Source organism: Hyaena hyaena, unplaced genomic scaffold (assembly GCF_003009895.1).
Source record: "Hyaena hyaena isolate Hyena2069 unplaced genomic scaffold, ASM300989v1 scaffold_29, whole genome shotgun sequence".
Taxonomy (NCBI): Eukaryota; Metazoa; Chordata; class Mammalia; order Carnivora; family Hyaenidae; genus Hyaena; species Hyaena hyaena.
Window position 1 is genome coordinate 4,226,839 of NW_024080661.1, and position 19,723 is coordinate 4,246,561.

At 60.3% G+C, this 19,723-nt stretch overlaps 1 protein-coding gene across 1 annotated transcript; it reads left to right on the forward strand.

The window, feature by feature from the left end:
• The first annotated feature begins 14,470 nt into the window (after positions 1-14,470).
• On the forward strand, positions 14,471-19,221 carry TMEM92 (transmembrane protein 92). Its single transcript, XM_039227935.1, has 5 exons — positions 14,471-14,552; positions 17,121-17,146; positions 17,943-18,017; positions 18,144-18,339; positions 18,590-19,221. Exons 1-5 carry the CDS (start codon positions 14,484-14,486, stop codon positions 18,695-18,697), a joined length of 474 nt encoding a protein of 157 aa, XP_039083866.1. The 5' UTR covers positions 14,471-14,483; the 3' UTR covers positions 18,698-19,221.
• The last annotated feature ends 502 nt before the right edge of the window (positions 19,222-19,723 follow it).

Consider the following 19,723-nt stretch of genomic DNA (forward strand, 5'->3'; position numbering starts at 1 on the left):
GAGGGCTAGTAATGTCCCCAGGGTCACACAGCAAGTCATGAGGAATAAGATCAGAGCGAGAGCCCTTCCGCCTCTGTGCACCTGTCCACAGACTGGACGCCCCCAGGGTTGGGGTTGGGGGGCAAAAGTTGGAGCCAAAAGGCAGGCATGATTTTTCTCTCCCTCAGTTTCCAATGAGTGCAGCAAAGGGGCAAAGGCCGATGAGAACAGGAAGGAATAGCCTTCACTGTTTCGGGATCTCCATTCCTTGCCTCCCAGCCCCACTCCAGCACCCCCCATGCCTAGTCGCTGGGCGGCCTGGGGTGAGGGCCCTCTAGGCTCTTCCTCGGGGGCCCCAGGAGCCCCTCCCCTGCACGGCCCCAGCTCCAGACGTGGCAGGGCCCGCAGGAGTGAGGTTTCTCTGCTCCCTCCCAAGTGCTGTGCTGGCGGCTCCCGAAATAAAAATCAAATGTGGGCTTGGCAGCGGGAGCAGCCGGCAGCGAGTGGCGGCAACGCTGGGCTTCATTCTTTCCATTGTAACTTCACCTCCTAACCTCTGGCATTTTAATTATTCTCCTACCCGCTTGCTTCTGCTGTCGGGGCCAGAGGGTGAGCTCACCCTTTCCTCGGGCCCGGCCTGGGAGGGGGTGGTCACTGCCCAGACCCCCAGCCTCCAGGCTGCCCCCTGGAAGCTGGGAGGGGGCCTGGCTGGGGACACGGGCCTAGATGCCTCCTTCTGCCTCTGCTGTCCCTGAGGGGGGCCCAGTGAGGGCCAGGCGCTCGGACATCCAGTCTGTCACCTAAAGTTCCATGTGTGAATCATTAGGTCTTCACACCCACTGCTCCATTTAATGGCGGCCTTACAGGCCCCACTGCCCATTCTGTGCGCTGCGGCCATTTCCAGGGTGCGAGCAGAGCAGGGCCTAGGACCCAGGCCTGTAGCTCCCGGTCCGCACGCTTGCCAAGCCCAGGAAGAGGACAAGAACAGCTCAGGCCTCATCATTTGCCTCATCTCCCCAGAGCGTCCCTTTTCTCCCCCCAGGGGTGAGTGATTTAAAGCAGGACTTTCATATTCAAATATACAAGGACATCGCACGAGGGGGGGGGCTCCATATGTGGCTCATTTTGTTGGGACCCGGGGCTGCTGCTGAATATGCTGGTGGGTGGTGGTGGGCCGCCTGGGCCCTTCTTCGGGGGCAGAGGCCCCGGGGCTGGAGGCTACTCTGCAGATTTTTGTGTCTCCTGGGGAGGGCGGAGGGGGGGGTCGGTTTCCACAGGACATGCACACAGGCCCTGGGCAGCCTCCACTTGGACCCCAGGGCCAACCAAGGCCTCCTGCTTGCTGCCAGCTCCTGGAAAGTTCCCCGCCCCACCGCCTCCCTGCCTAGCCCTGGGAGGAAGCCCTCTGTCTTCCTTTTTCTTGTCCAGTCAGTCCCCCCTGCTTCCTTCAACAAGCAGCTCCTGGGCTCCGACCCTGCCCACGCCGGCCCTTGTCATGGGCAGTTAGGGTCTCCCAGTAGAGCTTCCAGAAGCAAGGAGCGGAAGTGCAGTGTAATGCCTTCAGGGCAGACGTGGTGAGTGTGGTGGGGGTGGGGGTGGGGGGCACAAGGCAGCAGCAGCCCCGGAAGGGAATTCCTGACCTAAGCTCAGGAAAGACTTCCCAGATTAAGTGCTGATTTGGGAGGAGCCCCGAGGAAGAGCGAGGCTGGCCTGGGGAGGATCCCCTGCAAAGGCCCAGTGATGAGTGAGAAGCCAAAATGAATCGAATCGGAAGCGGCAGGTGTAGAGGCTGACAGGGGGTGGCGGGGGAGGGGGTGGTGGTGGAGATGCAGGGGTGCTTAAGGTGGGGAGGTAGGATGACACGATCAAATGTGTGCTTTGAGAAGGTTTCTGAGTGACCTGTGGAGGACTGGCTGGAAGGTGATCAGAATGGACGTGGGGAGGCTGCTAGGAGGCTGTCACAGAGGTCCAGGTGGGAGGTGACAGGGGCCAGGCCCCGGCCAGCGGCAGCAGGGGTGGCAAGAGGTAGCCAGACTGACTGAGCTTTGGGAGAGGCAGAAGTCACAGGACCTGGAGACAGACAAGGGCTGGCTCCTGGGTTTCTGGTTTGAACGCCTGGCCAGGAGGGTTATTACCGAACACGGTGACTTTGATACACCTGTGTGGCATCCGAGTGGAGATGTCCACCGGGTGGCTGGATGCGCGAGGGGGTCCCTGGAGAGGGTGCAGAGAGAAGAGGCCAGGCCCAAACCCGAGGGAAGACAGAGAAGCTGGAGGAGTAGCCAGAGAGGCAGATGGGAAACCAGAAGAGGAAGGGGCCCCAAAGGCCCCGGAGGGGGAGGTTTTCTGGAAAGGCCAATGGCCAGAGGTGGAGCTGGCTGAGGCCTGAGAAGGGACACATACATGGCTTAAGGACCAAGAAGCCTTTGCCTTTTCCTGATCTTTGGCTGTACCTTTCCCCTGACCCCAGCCTCCCCCACTCTCTGTTCCACACCCCCCATACTACCCCGCCACCCTCACCCTTCAATGCCCCCTCACCCTTCCCCATGTGCCCTCTTTCGCCTCGCTCTTTCTCTCTGACCTGAGGCTCGACATCTTTCTAAGAGAAACTCCATGCCATCCTTACCCCACTTGGGTCTTGGCTGCCCCCCTCCCCACCCCGGCTCCTGAAATCACCCGCCAGCACCAGCAACACCACCGCATACACCTCTCACCAGACAATCACCCAGACCCGGAAGCCGGGGCAGAGGGGAGCACCCATCCCAATCCGACCTCAGGAGTAGCCCATCGCCTCCTCGATGGAGCCCTAGCGTCAGGCTCCAGCTCCAGGCCAGCCTGGTGCTCAGGGGCCTAGAGCCTAAAGGAGAGAGAAGTAATGACCCTGGCAGGCCCGTGCAGACTGAGAGGAGAGGCCCAGAGAACGAGCTATGGCTGTCTGGAGCCAGCAGAGGGGCCCCAGTGGGCTTCATGGAAGAGGTGACTCTGCCTGGGACCTTAAAGAACCCGCAGGACTTGGTCACGTGGCAGTGGGAGCAGAACGAGCTACAGGAGGAGGGAGGGGTGCGAAAGGGCGTGCAGGGGGAAAGGGGTGCACATGTGCACAGCAGCCAGTAGCTCAGGGTCGCTGGTGGCCCCAAACGGTGCGGGGGTGGGGGTGCGCAGGAGGCTTCAAGGTGAAGGGGCCAGATCACAGGGGCCTGGAGTCAAGGGAGAAGGTCTCAGACTTTGCTGCCTCTTGACCCGGAGCTTTCCAATCTGGCGCTGTTTCCCTCCCCATTCATTCATTCACTCACTCATTCAGGAGATATTTGAGATCCTACTCCGTGCTGGCCAAGTGCTTGAAGACACTGTGAGGGACAGAATAAAGTCCCTGCCATCCAAGAGGTTAAATAAATTCCAGGAAGAGACACAGATTATAATGCCATCAACAAATTAAGACTAAACCTTAAGCTCATGATAGGGGTTGTGAAGAAAATAAGGACTGGCCAGGCTTTGAGGGTAGAGCCTGTGACTGAGGGCTCCCTGGGGGCAGAGCCTGTGTTTCCTCCATCGGACAGGGAGCCCTGCCTCTCCGAGGAAGGACAGGGAAAGGAGCATCTGGGAGTAAGAGTTCCTCATCCTCCAGGAATGGCTGCTTCCCCGGCCCCAGGACCCTCCAGCTGGGCCCTCTCTGGCAGTGCCCATATGCTGACCACACCCCCCCACCCCCACCCCAGCCGTCACCACGTCCTTCAACAGCCGCCCTTCTCGGTGCCTGGTGGCATAAGGAGGGCTGAGATCCATGAGCCAGAGCCCAGGCTATAGGAAGCAGGTGCAGCGGGCCCAGGAAGGTCTCTGCTGACGGGACCCAGGATCCGAGGGAGGCGACGATCTTGCAAAGGAACCCCTCTTCCCAGCCAGACCTGAGGGGGAGGGCTTCTCTCTCCCCTCCCCTCAAACTCCCACCCCATTAAACCCTTAAATTAACCTCAGCCCCACCCGGGCTGGAGAGAGTGCCCCAAAATAAATCCTAAATTACATGCTGCCTGGGGGCAACCACAGCTCTCCTTCCTCCCTCTCCAGCGAGCAGATCCGCCCCATACAATGCTGGAGGGGGGGCCTACCCCCAAATGGCTATTTATACAGCTCCCCTCTTTGCTGTCTGGCCCCATGGCCTTTGGGTGGGCGAGGCCCAAGCAGGCTACACAGCTCTCCTGGGACGGTGAAGTGGGCGGGGGAGGTTGTGAGAGTGTCCAGGGTCTGGCCGGGCATGGGGACATCACTAATGGGCCCTATCAGGATTCTTGGGGGTGGGGGGGCTGCTGACAATTACACCCAGGCAGTGGCATATGTCTGAGTCCTGGGCACAGCAGACCTCTGGTCACCTAGGAAAGGGGCCCAGCCTGTGGCCTCCCAGAGCACGGCCTTCTCACAAATGAGAAAGAGAGAGGTGCCCTCACCCCCTGGTTTCCAACTGAGCAGTTCTGAAGATGGGCCCCCCTCTTCCCCCCACCTGGCAAGGGCAAGCCTGCTCTGGCTCCAAGGACCCCAAACACAGGGGGTCCCGGTGGGGGTGCCTGGCGAAGACAGTGGGAAGCTAGACGTGGTCACTTTGAGAGCACAGGTCTAGGCCAAGGACCTCCCTGGAAAAGCCACCTTCTATTCTGGGTACCCAGCCCCAAATTGGGGCCACTCCCCTCGAAGAGTACAGAGAAGGGAGGGGAGGAAAAAGGCAAGAGAGAAGGAACTCGAGAAGACAGTGAGAGATAGAGACTTGCACAAACAGAGGAACAGAAACAAGGAAAGAGACAGACACAGAGACACCAAGGTTAGTGACAACACAGAGGTTGGGGGACATGGCCTCTACTGGGTGGCACCCGTGGGCCTGGACCCCCGTCCCCTGGCTCCTGCTCTCTGGGAGGGTGGGTGAAGGGCCTCCGGGCCACCCCAGGAGGGGGACTCTCCTGCTGCTCCCCCATGCCCCACCCCTGCCCACACCCCCTCCCCTCCGCCCCTACTACCAGCCCCTCAAGCAGCTTCGAGGGGTCTGAGGCTTCTCCTCCCTCTCCGTTGCCCTGCGGGAAGGGGCAGCAGTGAGTTCAGAAGGTGGACAAGTAAATAGGTGCCCCCTGTCACCCGGGACTCAGCCCCAGAGGAGGGGAGGGGAGAGTTGCCGAGGAAGGGGGTGGGGCTGGGGGGCGGGGAGTAAAGAAGCAGGAGAGCCCGGCCAGCTGGCTTCCAGGCCTGAGTCCCAGGAGGAGAGAGTGAGATGGCCCAGGGGTCCGGCAGTGGGGGTGGTGGTACTGCGGTGGAGGACCAGCTACAAATCCAAGTTCATGCCTCACGCGTGCGATTTCGCGGACAGGGCTCCCCACGGGCTGCAAAGTGAGGAAACAGGATGGCACGAGAAGAGGGGGCCGGTGGGCCCCCACGGAGAGGATATATTTGCGTTCACAAATAAAGTGGGTGCCAGGAAACTGCCGAGATCCTGGGGAGCGGGGGGGGGGCGTGTTGGGGGTGGGAGCAGAGTAGGGGAGAATAGAGGATTCCACCATTGCTTCCAGGGACAGATGAGGACCCCCGCAGCAGGGAGGGACACAACTTACAACAGCCCTGTGCCCACAGAGGTGGTGACAGGTCTCCTTATTTAACTGGGTTATAAGCAGGCCCGAGAACACGGCGAATGGGGGCCTGGGCATCAGATCTGCCATTTAGCTGGAGGAGGCCACCCAAACCACAGCAGAGCCTCGAGTGGAGAAGCAGTGCCCAGCTTGCGGCAGGCACCGGCTCAGACACTTAGTGCCCTGTTTACCCTGGCACGGGCCGCTGGCACAGGTGGTGCTCTCCAGGGAGTGGCCAGAGGCACGGCCAGCAGACCCACCTGGAGGCCAAAAAGGAGGCCAGGACTGTGGAGCCAGGCGTCGGGGGGCGGGGGACTGGACGTCTAGCCCAGCTGCAAACCTGGCCCCCACACTGCATAACCCAAGGCGCCAGCCCCCCAGAGCGCAGCGGCCTCTCAGTGGTCCTGCGAGGGATGATCACAGGGGCCAGGCCAGGGGTGGGCAGTGGGAGAAACAGCAGCTCTGAGGATTCGGGAAGTGCCCTTCCAACCCGTCCCCAGAAAGCGGGGAGGCTGGAGGAGGTGGAGGAAGCCCCCCGCTTTGGAGCCCTGTTCTAGTGTGCCTGGATGCCTCTAGCCTCCCCAGGTTCAAGGCACCAGGGATCCTCAACACCCGTAGGCACACGTAGTTTCCCTTAACACCATCGCAGGGGGCGCCTGGGTGGCTCAGTCCGTTGGGAGTCCGACTTCGGCTCAGGTCATAATCTCACGGTTCGTGGGTTCGAGCCCCGTGTCGGGCTCTGTGCTGACAGCTTGGAGCCTGCTTCAGATTCTGAGTCTCCCTCTTTTCTCTGTGCCCCTGGCCTGCTCACGCTCTGTCTGTCTGTCTCTCTCAAAGATAAATAAACATTAAAAAAAGTAAAGAAAAAAGAGCACACCATCACAGCCTCCCACCCTGCCAATCACTACACAGATACCGTGTCTGCATTCTTTCTCTACCATACAGACCATATCTCACAGCGCACCACACCCAACACGCACGGAATCTTCTACGACTCAGCTCACAAATATGGCTTATAGGTGTTAGACACACAATGATCGCGCCGACACCCCCTACCCCACATATAACCTACATTCCAGCAGCAAGGTCATACACACACACACACACACACACACACACACTCCTCTGGGCACCACACCCCCAGCTGAACTGAGAGGGGTCTAAAATTTCAGTCCTGAGCTTCTCCCCACCTCTCCCCCCATCTCTAACCTCCCTCCCACCTCCCCTCCCCACTCACTCCCTCCGTGCTCACTGCTCCCCACCTTCTGCCTCTGCCTCTTGGTCTCTGGAGGCAGAGAGACCTCCTAGCTGCGACCCTCGCCCTGGGGACTCATTCTCTCCTCTCCCCTTCCACACTCAGGCTGCACATCTGGGCAGCTCCCCGCAGCTACCACTCCACCAGTTGGGTCTGGGGGCTCCAAAGGAAGGGGGGCCGCAGCTAGCAGTTGCTGGGGGGGAGCCTCACTTCCCCCTGCTTGTCATCCATCTCCCCTCCCCACATGGGCCGCCCACCCCTCCCCATTCCAGGCTGAGTCATCTTCACATCTGGAGCCTCAGCACATCTGGAAGAGCCGAAGCCTGTGCAGCCCGCTCCACGTGGACACCCCTCCACCAAACTGTATTTCGCTCCCACCCCTGCCAGAAGCTGGGGTCCGGCCCCTCCGCACCCCCCTCTCCCCTCCCCGGGGCCAGGGCCCTGATCACCTAGCAGGCAGGTAGGCCTGCACCCCAGTGCCAACCTCCGCAAGAGGCCATCCACTGACCACAGGACCTCTCCCCGGTGGCAGGAACCTCGGCCGCTCGGTGCCCGCCCCACGAGCGGACAGTACAGCGCTGGCCTTGGGGGAGGCCAGGTCCCAGGCAGCGAGCGGGCCGTGGTTTGGCCCAGCAGGCGGAGGGAGTTTATCCTGGCGCGGGGCCCCAAGCCAAACATCCTCCACTAACCTCGCAGACACATCAAAGCCGGCCAGGAAGGGGCCCTTCGGTAGAGGAAACCTGCAGTCCTGGCGGCCTGACAGCCCGGTTCCGGGCAGAGGACCACCCTGCCCCACTCGGCAGCCCAAGCGCAGGTTGGACGCCGCCGCGGTCCCAGAACCAGCGGGCAGAAGAGGACACTTCTACCCCGTCCGCCGCCCCCCCTCCGCCCCCCGGGCCTGCAGACAGGGCGGTGGTCTGCCCTGGCACCGGGACCGAACGTGCCCCCTCCCACCCTCCCCGGCGGGAGAGGCCGATGGGCTCACTTTGTACCCCAGCCTGGAGGAGGAAGGCGTGCTCAACCGTAGGGGCGCTGACTTCGCCCTCCCCCAGCCTCCCTCGCTCGCTCGGGAAAAGACCTCTCAGCGTGGGTGAGGGAAGATAGAGAGGGCAGGGGGCTTCCGCGCTGGGACCAGAAGGAGGCTTCGCAACAGAGAAGCCCAAACGGAGTGGGAAGCCGGGAACTGGGCGGCGGGCCACGGGGCCTCTCTCCAGGGACCGCAGGGGCTGGAGGCGGAAGGGGGGCTGGGAGGCGCTAACAAGGGAGGGAGGAGGCGCTAACAGGGCCACTGGGGTGAGGGGATCCTCGAGGCCGCCCCCTAAAGGCTGGCCTGGTGATACGGGGGCGGCGGCGGGGAGCGGGGGGTGCGTGGGGGCCAGCACGCGAGCAAGGGAAGCGTGGAGGTGGGCAGACACCTGCGCACATGTAGGTACACACGGGCAGACCCACTGTGTGAGGGTGCGCGCGCACAAGTGGGGCCAAGTCTGTCCCGGGCTGGGGGCCCGATGACGTGGCTGCTTGGAGGGATTGCGAAGAACGTGATCTCTGCCCACCTCGCTTCTCCCGCCCGTCCGCTCTCCCTCCTTCTTTGCCTGGCCCCAGGTCCCAAAGAAGTGATTGGCTTCGGGGAAGTCCCAAGCTGTGCCTTCTCCCGCACTTTAGGCTAAGCCCCCAGACCCATTAGAGGCCCTCCCCTCCGTGCGCCTAGCCCACCGGAGGGGCTCCTCTCCCCCCACCCCCCACCTACACCGGCCACCCAGAACTTCCGGCTTCTCTGGGACTGGGAAGTTCTTCCGAAGTCTGACTACAATGCCGGGCCACATCTGGATCTGAGACAGAGGCGCCCACCAGTGGGGTGCAGGAGAGCCCTCTTTCAAGGGGCCAAAGAGAGCGGAGATAGAAAGCTGGGAGATAGGAGGGGGTCCCCAACCCCTTGCTTCTCTCTGGCTGTGGGGCCCCATGGAAAACAGTCAACACAGAGTGTGGGAGGCAGTGGGGCTACAGAGAAGGGGAGGGGCAGGGAAGCCTTGGGGAGAAGGAGCCCTAGAGGGAGGGGACCAGAGCTGGGGGTGGGGGGGGGAGTCCTCAAGACCTTCAACCTAGTCTTGCCTCCTCCCCGCCCATCTGGGTCGTCGTGGCTCTGCTCAGTGTGCCACCCCAGGCAGCCACAGCTCCTCGCTAGCTCAACCTTCCCCCCTGCCTCCACCCCACCACCTGGAGGTGTTTCTCCACTCCTGGCTGTGCCCTGGAAACCTACACTTTGGAAGGATAATGGCTCCCAAATGCCGTTTTTGTCTCTGCTAAGCCTCGGGGCAGGTGAGTGTCAGTGGAGCGGCTTCCAGCCGCTCATTAGGATAATAAGCTCCCTGCACCGTTAATTGTCAGGTGGTGGCTCGCCTCCCTCCACCCGCCCGCCTGGCCCGCAGATTGGTGCTCGGACGTGGGGTCAACTCTAAGAAGTCGTCTCCCCACTGGCACGTGAGGGCGGGTGGACTTCGGTATCCAAAGGCATTCTGGCAAGGGGGCTCAGAGCTTGGTCCCATGGCCAAGAATTCCTGTTGGTGACCTAGCGTGCATCCTGGCTTCTCCAGGAAGGTGGACAGTGAGCCAGGTCCCCCTTGCAGTGCCCCTGTGGGAGTTGCTTGATCCCCAGGGAATCATCTTACTCACTTAGAGGGTATGTGGACGCTTGGGGGAGGAAGAAGTGGATTCCTGAAAACGCACAGCCACTGAAGATGAGAAGCCAGTCAGCCTGGGACAGACCCCCCCCCAAAATGAGAGCCCCCCCCACCAAGGATTTTGGAAAGCCATTCCCTGTCCCCTTGAAGAAATCTGGCCCCTGACCCTGGGAGGCCCCCAACCGGCTTCAGTTCAATGACAACAGAGCCAGTGTTTACTTGGAACAAAGCACCATGGGGAAATGAAAGATGAATCAGAACTGGGCCAGCCCCCACAGCCTGGTGGGAACATTAGAACATGTATACACATCTTCTAGGGAGAATGGCCAAGGGCCAGCAGAGAGGCCCAGAGAAAAAGGCCTGGCTGGTAAGATCCAAGTCCTGGGTGACTTACAGGAGGAGGTGGTATTGGAGCTGCGCCTTGAAGAACGGGTGAGAATTTGTGAGGTTTCGGGGAGGGGTCTGGGAACAGGTGTTCTCGGCGGAGAGCGCTGGCCACGCAGAGGGAAGAAGGGAAAGAGGGAAGCAGCAAGGGTCTGGTGCCTGGCTGGACAACACTTGGGCAGGACACGGGGGCCACAGTGCAGAGGCAGGTGCGGAGCCACATGCACGAAGCCAGTGACAGTGGAGACACCTGTGACAAGCACAGTCCACAGTCCCCCTGAGGGAGAGGTGGCGCCCGCCATGAGGCCAGCCCAGGCGGTGCTCAGTCGGCAGTGGGGGACAAGCCAGAAACAGAGAATTGCTCAAATCTCTGGTCCCGGCACCGCTGTCACAGCCGGTCCCCTGTAGCTCTCTAGGAAGACTGGTCAATACCAGGTCACTCTCTGAGGTAGGTCACGGGCCCCGCCCTCTCTTACCTGGCTCAGACTCACCTGACGGACAGCAGAGGGGGCTAGGAGCAGGGTGATTTGCGGGGACCCGTAGCTGGACTTTGGTGGCCCATCCAGAGGGGACCAAGAGAGGTTCTCAGAAGGAAGCAAGACCCTTCCTTTCCTTGGTACCTCCCTCTGCCTCTAGGTGAAATGGAGAGAAGGAGCTTTGGGCCCCTTTCCTCCGCCAGGAATTAAACATTTATTGCTTGTTATGATTAAGCTAACATTTATTTACCATCACTGCTTGCTGACACCGAGCCCTTTACGTCATCCTCACAGTGACCCCATGTGACGAAGGAGGTGCTGTTTGCCACCCCCACTTCCCTCCACAGAGTTTACAGAGGCAAAGCGAAGGTTAGCTTCTCGACTCGGATGGCACGGCACACCGCAGCAAGTGGCGCACTGACCAATACAACAGAACACCGCCTGTCCCTGCCGGCAGCGCTGGGCCAGAACAGAATGTTCTGCAGGCTTTGAAAAGATCCCAGCCCAATGCCATAAGCCATTCTGGGTGTCCGTGTCCATCACAGGACAGGGGAGGGGCTGAGAGGGTCAGAACTCAGTCCGGCTCTTCCCCTTCACCCAGGACCCGGCAAGCCTTCCCACCCCAACCCCCCAGTGAGTTCAACCAGAGACGCGGCCCCCAGGCAGCTTCTTCCCCTGAGGCTGCGTCTGAGTGTGGGGTCTCAGGGACCTGCCTGGTTCTGGTCCTGACTCGGCCCCAGCATCCCGTGTGGACTTGGCCTTCCCAGCCCTTGGGGCTCAAATTGGCTGCCCCGAGGAGGGAGCGGGTGGACCAGCTGACCTCCGAGACCCTTGCAGCTGGGCGTTTATAGGATGTAGACAATCGACTCGTTCTTTGGTGAATGGGCCGGGGAGGCGGCTAGAGAGTATGAAGACATTTCGGCTCTGCTGCTCTTGGGAAACCCCAGATGGAATTTGGCCTGGAATCTAGGGGGACTCGCGGACTGCCCGAGGTCTCTGGGCCTCCCTGCCCTCATGTCCCTGCGTGCCTCAGCGTACACTGTGCACACTTCCCTCCCATCGCCAGGCTAAGGGTTGACCGGAAGATGCTGCCCTGGGGCAGGAGAGTCCTGCCTCTGGACAAGAAAGCCCCCTGTCTGCTCGGCCTGGGGCCCTGTTGCACCCCCATCCCCACCCGACCTCACCCACCAGGAATGCTGGGCTCATGAGAGCCATGATGGATGCTGACATCAGGGCTTGGGGTTCTTGGCTTGACTGAGCTGGGACCACCCGGCTCCAGGTCGCTTGCCCTGTCCCCAGCTGCAGGAAGGCGCAGAGAAAGGCAGGTGGTTGTCATGAAATCACAAAACTGGGGACCAAGGGGCCGGTGCCAGAGGCCCTCTGAACCCCGCCCCCCGAGCCTCACTTTCCCACTGTGGAGAGATGTGGGGCCCAGGGTGGAGTCGCTCTTCTCAAATGTCTGTCCCTGTGACATTTTAGCAAGGTGGCTAGGGTCACAGGCCTGACAAATAAAAATACAGGGCATCTAGTTACATTTGAATTTCAGAGGCAACAAATAGACTTTTTTAAAAAATTTTAACGTTCATTATTGAGAGACAGAGAGAGATAGAGGATGCGCAGGGGAGAAGCAGAGAGAGGGGGAGACACAGAATCTGAGGCAGGCTCCAGACTCTGAGCCATCAGCACAGAGCCCGATGCGGGGCTTGAACCCACAAACCGCGAGATCATGACCGGAGCCGAAGTTGGATGCTTAACCGACTGAGCCCCCTGGCCGCCCCAACAAACAGATTTTAGCATAAGTATGTTCCAAATATTGCATAGGAATATTTAGTACCTTCATACTAAAAAATTTATTCAGTTTCTCTGAAACTCAAATTTAACTGGGCACCCAGTTAAATTTTGTCTGGCAGCCCTAGATCTGTGTCAGATGGATGCCAGGGAGCCAGAGGGAGCCACGCACGCCTTCTGCCCCTTCTCAGGGCACTGGTACCTGCCTGGTCCTCTTCACCTAGTCAGTCCCCACAGCCTTTCACGTTCACCCCTCTGACTCCTCTGTCCCCTTCTCGGCCCTGCCATTTCACTCTCCATGTTGCCCTCCGCCCTTAAGCTCACCCATCTTCCTGTCCCCTAAAGGCCACGCCTCTGTAGGGCTCCGGCCTAGGCAGAGTGGCTGGGGACCCAGTGAGATACCCTAGGCCATGGGCAGCAGGGCAAGGGCAGGGCCAGGAGGGAAGTCCAAGTCAGCAACAACCTCGCTAAGGAGGCAGCAGTAGGGGTGTGTTGCTGGGAGAAGGTTCCAGCGCTCTCTGGACTTGTTAGAGGGGCTGGCGGGGGGGGCCAGAGCCAACTGCATGGGTGGGAGAGAAGAGGTGCCCCTGCCCACGACCTTCTCCAAGTTCAGAATCACCAGGAACTGGAAGTAGGGGGTATTTTCTGGAGCCAGACCCGAATTCCACTAGGATCAGGGGACTGGAAGATTCTGCCCTTAGAGGCACCAAAGGGCCGAAAGATAATGAGAAGCAGAGACAGGAAGGAGGGATAGAGAGAGCCCAGGAGAGTGAGGGAGAAACACAGTCAGGGAGACCCAGGACCAAATCAGAGACCAAGTAGAAACACACACAGAGAGAAACAGACTCCAACACAGACAAACGGTGATTAACAAACAGAGATGGGAAAACAGGGAAACAAGCGGAAATGTTGAGAGACCGCGTGGAGACAGGGATGGGGAGAAACAAACAAGAGGAGAGACCGAGAGGAATGGGGAAGAGACACGGAGAGGTTCAACAAGACAGAGACGGGAGCCAGAGATAAAGAGAGAGCGGTGAGAGAAAAAGAAAGGACAGCCAGAGGAGGAAGTCTGTCCATCCCTACTAAGTTGGGGATAGTTTTCAGCGGCAACGTCCGATTTGAGACACAGCAGGAGACGCCTAACCGCCTGGGAACCGGGCTTCTCGGGGAGCCCTCCCCGGTTCCCCAGGCCGGGAGCAGCACCCACCCATCATCTCCTCTTCGCCCGCTCCCCAAGGGTCAGGCTCCAGCTCTTCGACACCCGCACGGCGTCCCCGAGTCTCATCCGCATTTGAGTGTCTGGCGCTCACCCTGCGCCCAATGCCCACCGAGGCGTCCTCCCATCCCGCCCGCTAGCCAGCTGCCCCTGTGGGGCAACTTGGGGAGACCGGGCCCCAGGTCCCAGGCGCTCGCGCGCTGTGGGGCCTCCGTGGGAATCCCGCGCTGGGCGATGCTGCCACCTGCCGGCCGGATCCGGGAAGCACAGGGTGCCTGGGGGGCTGGGGTGCGGCTGCCGAGGGTCGGAATCCGGCCCTCCCAGCCGGGACAGCCTCCGCGGGGTCTTTCCAGGAATCCGGATGAGCCTGCTTCGCCGCGCCCCTGCTCGCCTGGCTGCCGCTTTGCTGCAGCTGCCGAATCTCTGTCTCTTAACCCTGGGCCTTAATTTCCCCTCAAGTCAAATGGAGGAAGGGTGCCCCCACATCCTCCCAGGATTGCAGCGGACGCTGGGGGACGCGAGTGTACTAGCGCTGTGCTCCTGAAATCACCCAGGCCGCCTCTCCGTCCTTCTTGGCCAAAAATGAAGGTGGCACATCCCCGCCACCCCCACCCCATACACTGCCCTCAATCCACTCCCGAGCCTCCGCCTCCCTCTCCCCCAACCACTGCCCCTGCAAGCCCAGGTGGAAAGGGACTTGCAGCGGGGGGGTGGGCGGGTGGTTCGCTCCGCCGGCATCCTCTCCCCCGCCGCCCACCCCTATCCTGGCCCCCGGCCAGGCGCAGCCCTGTCTCTCTCCTGCCCGGAGCCACTTAGGAGTGGAGGAGCGGGGACTGGCAAAGAGTGGCTCCTCAGCCTAGGAGTGACCTCACAATTTTTTTTTTTTTTTTCCAGTTAATCTCTTCTACCTCCTAAAACCCAACCCAGGTTTTTTGCCCCTCTCCTCCCCTCCCCCTCTCTGCCCCAAGCCCGGCCCTTCGCGGGTGCATAAGCTCCGCCCCCATCCGAGGCGGGGCTCCATAGGTGGAGAGACGTGGGAGAGGTCGTGGCCCCGCCTCCCCCCTCCTCCCCCTACACACACGGAAGCTCTGTGGCCCCCACGCCAGGATGTCCGACGCCTGGGTCCCAGGCCTCGTACCCACCTTGCTGCTCAGCCTGCTGGCTGGCTCCCAACAGGTGAGCGCTTGGGAGTTAAAGCTATAGAACTTTCCGGGCCCTGAACTTTGTGGGTCAGGGGCCTACTTCTGGAGCGCGGTCGCCACCTTCCTTTGTCAGGATTCCCTGGTGACCGGTCGGTCCGTACGCAGTTAGCAACTTCCTTTCTCTTTTTGCCCGGGAAGTGGAGGTGAGGGCAGTGGAGGGAGGCCCTGAGAAAGCCTGGGTTCCTTCATCTGCGGGGGGACTGTGTAGAGGGACCTGGACCCCGCCCACCACCATCTGACACCTAGTGCCTGTCTGTGAGTGGGGACTTTGACCCTCATATTAACCTGGGCACATCCTTCCCGCTTCCTCCCGCTATGTCAGAAAGCGGGGACTAGCGGGAACTGAGGTCTGGACGTCTGACCCGCCTGTCTCTGTTCCTCAAGTGCTGGGTGACCTTGGGAGAAGCTCTGGCCCTCTCTGGGACTGTGTCTTTGCTTGTGCCTTAGGGGAGAGAAGGCTTCTTCCACCCCTTCTAGGAGCCGGGGTAGGATTCTAGTCTGTGCAGGATTTGAGCTGGCTGCCTGACCCAAGGCCGGTTGACCTCTGAAATCAGTGATTCTGAGCCTGAGGCAGGGATTAAGCACCCCCCTCCTTCCTCCCTGGCCTCCATCCTCTGAAAATGATGCGAGAGATCTGTCCCGTCCTGGTCCTGGGGTGGCAGATTGTTTTGGCCACTGACATGGGTCAAAAACAGGGATGTCTCACTTCTGTTTAAGAATGCCAGCGACCGGGGTTCCCCGGGTGGCCCAGTCGGTTGGGCATCTGACTTCTGCTCAGGTCATGATCTTGCGTTGGTGGGTTCGAGACCTTCGTCGGGCTCTGTGCTGACAGCTCAGAGCCTGGAGGCTGCTTCGGATTTTGTGTCTCCCGCTTTCTGCCCCTTCCCCGCTCATGCTTGGTCTCTCTCAAAAATAAATAAATAACGTTAAAAAAAAAAAAATGCCAGGACATCCCAGGCCCCCTCCCCAGAACAGGACACAGTCACACAACTGTGTGGACTCGCTGGGGCTCTGCCCCTGAAACCCTCGCACTCCTTCTCAGCCGCTAGGCAAGCCCTTTGTGCCAGCGCTAAGCTGAGCAAGCCTCTTGATTTCGCCCAGCGACCCCAGGAGGCAGGTGCTGATAATGTCCGCACTGCACGTGTAAGTACGCCGAGGTTCTTTATAACCACACCAACGCACGCTCGATAAAACTCAGACCGAGCCACCCCAGACAAGACCTGCCCGAGGTGAAAGTCGGGGGGAGGGGGGGGAGAGAATCTGGGAGGTCTACCCTCCCAAACAGCAACTCGGGATTAATTGATTAAACCTGTTTGTTTTCTATCCTTCTTAGTTGGGAGCCAAGAAAGCCCCAGGAAAGTGGGGTCCAGGAATCTGAAGGGGAAGAGGCTTCTACTGAGTGCCTGGACCCCTTGGTCTGTCCCCAACTCTGCAGTTGCCCCTGTGTGCTGTGAAGATCTAATCATCTCTGGGCCATCTATTGCGGATTGAGGTGGGGGGGGGGGCGGCGGGTGGGTGTTCATTCGCGATTCTCTGGCTCCAGTTCTGCGGGGGCAAGGTTTGTGGGAGGCAGGCTTCCGCGTGGGGCTGAGCCCAGAAAAGGGGGACTCAGCCCAACAGTCATTGGCTGTCACTGGTTTTCTTGGCTTTACTGTAATCTGAAAAGACTCTTTCGTCCATTCTGCCCATATTACGGCTGTTGGGCTTTTCAACAGTGATGACAGACCAAAATCCCTGCCCTCCTGGAGTTTACGTTCTTCTGACCAGACAGACAATGAACCAGATAAAAGGAACTGTGTAGCCTGTTAGATGTGGATAAGAGCTATGAGAAAACTTCAGCGCGGTGAGGGGAAAGGCGTGCCCTGGGGGAGTGGACTGGGATAGGTATAGTTCTGGTCCAGAAGAGGAATGGAGAGAGGGAGAAACCGGGCCTTCAGAGAAGGGTCTGGAGGGCTTCGAAGAACGAGGAACACCACTCTCTCCTCCTTCCCCCCACCCCTTGCCAGGCAGGGATCTGCCAGACAAATGGCCCACAGGTGTAAAACACCCAGGCGTGTGCAGGGAACTCCCAGCGGATGTGTGGGCAAGGGGGCAGAGGCTGGTCACTGGGGGTCCCTGCTCAGGGAGCCACTGAAGGGAGCTTCCAGCAAGATCAGATTTGCTGGGTGATCAGATTTGCTGGATCGGAACCTGTCTGCAGTGTGGGGGAGTGATTCGGAGGGGGCGGGGCAGGAGGAGAGTTGCCAGTGCCCTGGACCCACGGTCCAGGAAAGGAGATAGATTGGAGGGGTGGCAGGAAGGCGTGAGCTGACAGCCCTGGGGGTAAGTGCCTGTGTTATAGGGGTGTGGCAAGGAGAGAAAGGAGAGCTGGGGGCGCCAGGTGTCAGCTGGGGCTCTGGTTGTAGACCTGATGTGAGGTGGAGAGCAGGAAAGGGTTGATCCTTTGGGAACCCCACAGCAGGCTCTGTACCCGGGCAGCAGGGGGGTAGAGATGCCGTTCCCCAGTTCACGACCCCTCACCTCTGCCTCTTTTCTTCCACAGGCTGCAGCCAAATGTGGTCTCTTCTTGTAAGTCTAGGCTTTGGGCTCTAACTTCCTGTCTGAGGGAGGGACACCCCAAATCCTGCCCTATCTGCCTTCATGGGGGAGGGGGGCAGAAAGGCATCTCATCCATCATCTTTACCCACTGCCCTTCTAGCATGATCGTGTTTCCTGCTCCCCCACAAGCCCCCACTCCTCACGCTCCTTCTCCAGCCAAGGAGCTTGACACTTGTGGGTGGGTCTGAAGTCTAAATCCCCACCCCTCTCTCTGCTGCCTCTTGTCTGAGGGCTCCCCCCACCACCCCGGGGTGGGGCGGGCAAACTATCTGTGCCAGCCTTAATATATAAATGTCAAAAAGCCTGAGCACAATGAGGAGGGGGTGGCTCCTGAGCTGATGAATGATTCCATCAAGCCAGCACTTGGCGTTCCAGGAACAGCCTGCCCTTCCCACCTCTTCGTCCATGGGCTCCAGCAAGGGCTCCTCGAGTTAGTTCAGGGACAGACGCCACTGCTGCCCTCCCGTCAGTGGAGTGCTGTTGTAGCCACTGTCCCCGGGCTGCCCCACACCTGCTCAGCGATGTTGACGGAACATTCATTACACCCACTCTATGCACGAGGAAAGTGAGACCAGGAAGGAGCAGAACTCTGCACACGTAGTTGAGACGAGCCTAGAATCCAGATCCCGGGTCCCTTCTCCAGGTTTCCCCCCACGGGGCCCCACTGCTAGGGCATGGCTTGTGCCCCCCAAGAAATGGGTGAGTTTCGGGGAGGCTGGGATCATCCTGCCGCCGTGGGACCAGCAGTGTCTCTTTGGCCCCCCAGCACCTGCCCCAGGGGATTCAAATGCTGCGGTGACAGTTGCTGCCAGGAGAATGAGCTCTTCTCCAGTCCCCTGAGGTGAGCCCAGGGCGATCTCCTTGGGCGCAGTCTACGGGGGGACCGGATTTCCTGCCCGCAGCAGGGGCGGGGGTGCAGTGGGGACAGCCCGACACTCAGGGAGATGCTGGGGGTTCCTCGCCCTAGGATCTTTGTCATCACCTTCTTCACCATCACGCCGCTCCTGTGCATCTGCTGTCTGGCTAAGCGGTTCTGTGGCAGCTGCAGAGAACAGGAGGAAGACCCCTCGATGGATCACCAGGGGCCCCCGGAGCCGCCCTCCATTGCCCCCCCAGAGACAGTCAGGACGTCTGCCTCTGAGCCCCCGCCCCCCTACAGCGAGGTGGGTATCTCTGCCCCACTCCTGGCTCGGTTCCTCGGCTGGCCGTACCTCCCTATGGTCCAGATTTTTAGAGCAACGGGTTACAGTGAGGCCCTCCTCACACCAGCCCTGTGGACCTAGAGGGGGCTCCGTGGTCACCATGGGGTCACCTCTCCCCTTGGTAATCATGCACAGCCGGCACTGGGGGGGTGGGGGGGGATGGCTGCTGCCAGGCCCCCGGAAAACTCTGTGTCCCCTCTTTCCCCTGCAGATTATTCTGAAGCCCGTCCTGACTCCCATGGAGCCGCCCCCTCCCTACAGCTTCGGGCCTGAGGAATATGCCGAGGTGCCCAGCGGCATCGACAACCCCGCCTTCTGAGCCACCTGCTGCCCGGAGCGACGCCATCAGCCACCTCTTCCCCCGTGCCTCCCGGATCAAGCCAGAGACTCTTGGGACTCTACCCTGTGATGCCCCCAGCCATCGTGCCGTGTCTCTGGCCATTCTGGGTTTTAACTTATTGCTTTTCCTGTCCCTGCCCCACACCTTGCTGGGACCTGGTGGCAGAAACGGCCCAGCCGCCTCTGTTGTCCCCAGCGCCCGTCAGAAGTGGCAGTGTCCACCCCCCACCCCCGTCCCAGGTGGGAGGCTGCCAGGAGGAAAACGTCAACACTTAGAGGTGCCTGACGGCGGAACGGGCTACTCTGGGGAGTGGAGAGAACCCCATATCGGGGGGATATACAAATCCTGACTGGACAGCCAGCTCCGAGATACTATAGAGGGTACTTCTGTTCTGTAGGAGACTGGACTGTGGGCTCTGAGGCACCCCGGGTCTACCTGAATAGAGGAGACCCCATTGCACCCTCCCCCCAAACGTGTACTCACTAAACCTTAGCTGATTGTCACTGAGAGTCCGCCTCTGGCTGGGCGGGGAGGTAACTGGGGATTGAGCCCAGGGACTGCGGGGAGGGGGGACTGTGGGGGCTGGTCACTGCATCTCCAAATCCCACCATGGACGTATTGATGAGGAGCCAGTGCAGACAGGACATCTGTGAACCACCCTCTGGGAAAGGATCTTTGGAGATGCTTTGACCCAGACCCAGGTCTCAGGGTGCCAAGAGCCGGACAGGAAGCTGGGGACCACGCGCGGCAGTGACTGCTCTTTTCTTCCCCACCCCATCCTCCTGCTGCCCTGCTCAGGAGAGGTGAAGTTCAGCTCCCTGCCTTCCTCGCCGTGGGGGTGGGGAGGGGGCAAAGGAGAGGGGTGTGGGGAGGCTGGCCATCTGTGGGGCAGGGCCTCTGGTCAGATCTTGATCTGCCCCACCCTGGAATCTCCTGGAAAGAGGAGAGGAAAGGGCAGATTCACCCTTCTCTTCCAGCCCGGCGTGGTTCCAGGCGCTTCCACCT

Excerpts from the sequence above, each read along its gene's own strand:
- TMEM92 (XM_039227935.1), top strand. The coding sequence starts at position 14,484 with ATGTCCGACGCCTGGGTCCCAGGCCTCGTACCCACCTTGCTGCTCAGC. Across the intron at positions 14,553-17,120 it reads TGCTGGCTGGCTCCCAACAG|GCTGCAGCCAAATGTGGTCT; the intron begins GTGAGCGCTTGG and ends TTTCTTCCACAG. Across the intron at positions 18,018-18,143 it reads CTCTTCTCCAGTCCCCTGAG|GATCTTTGTCATCACCTTCT; the intron begins GTGAGCCCAGGG and ends TCCTCGCCCTAG.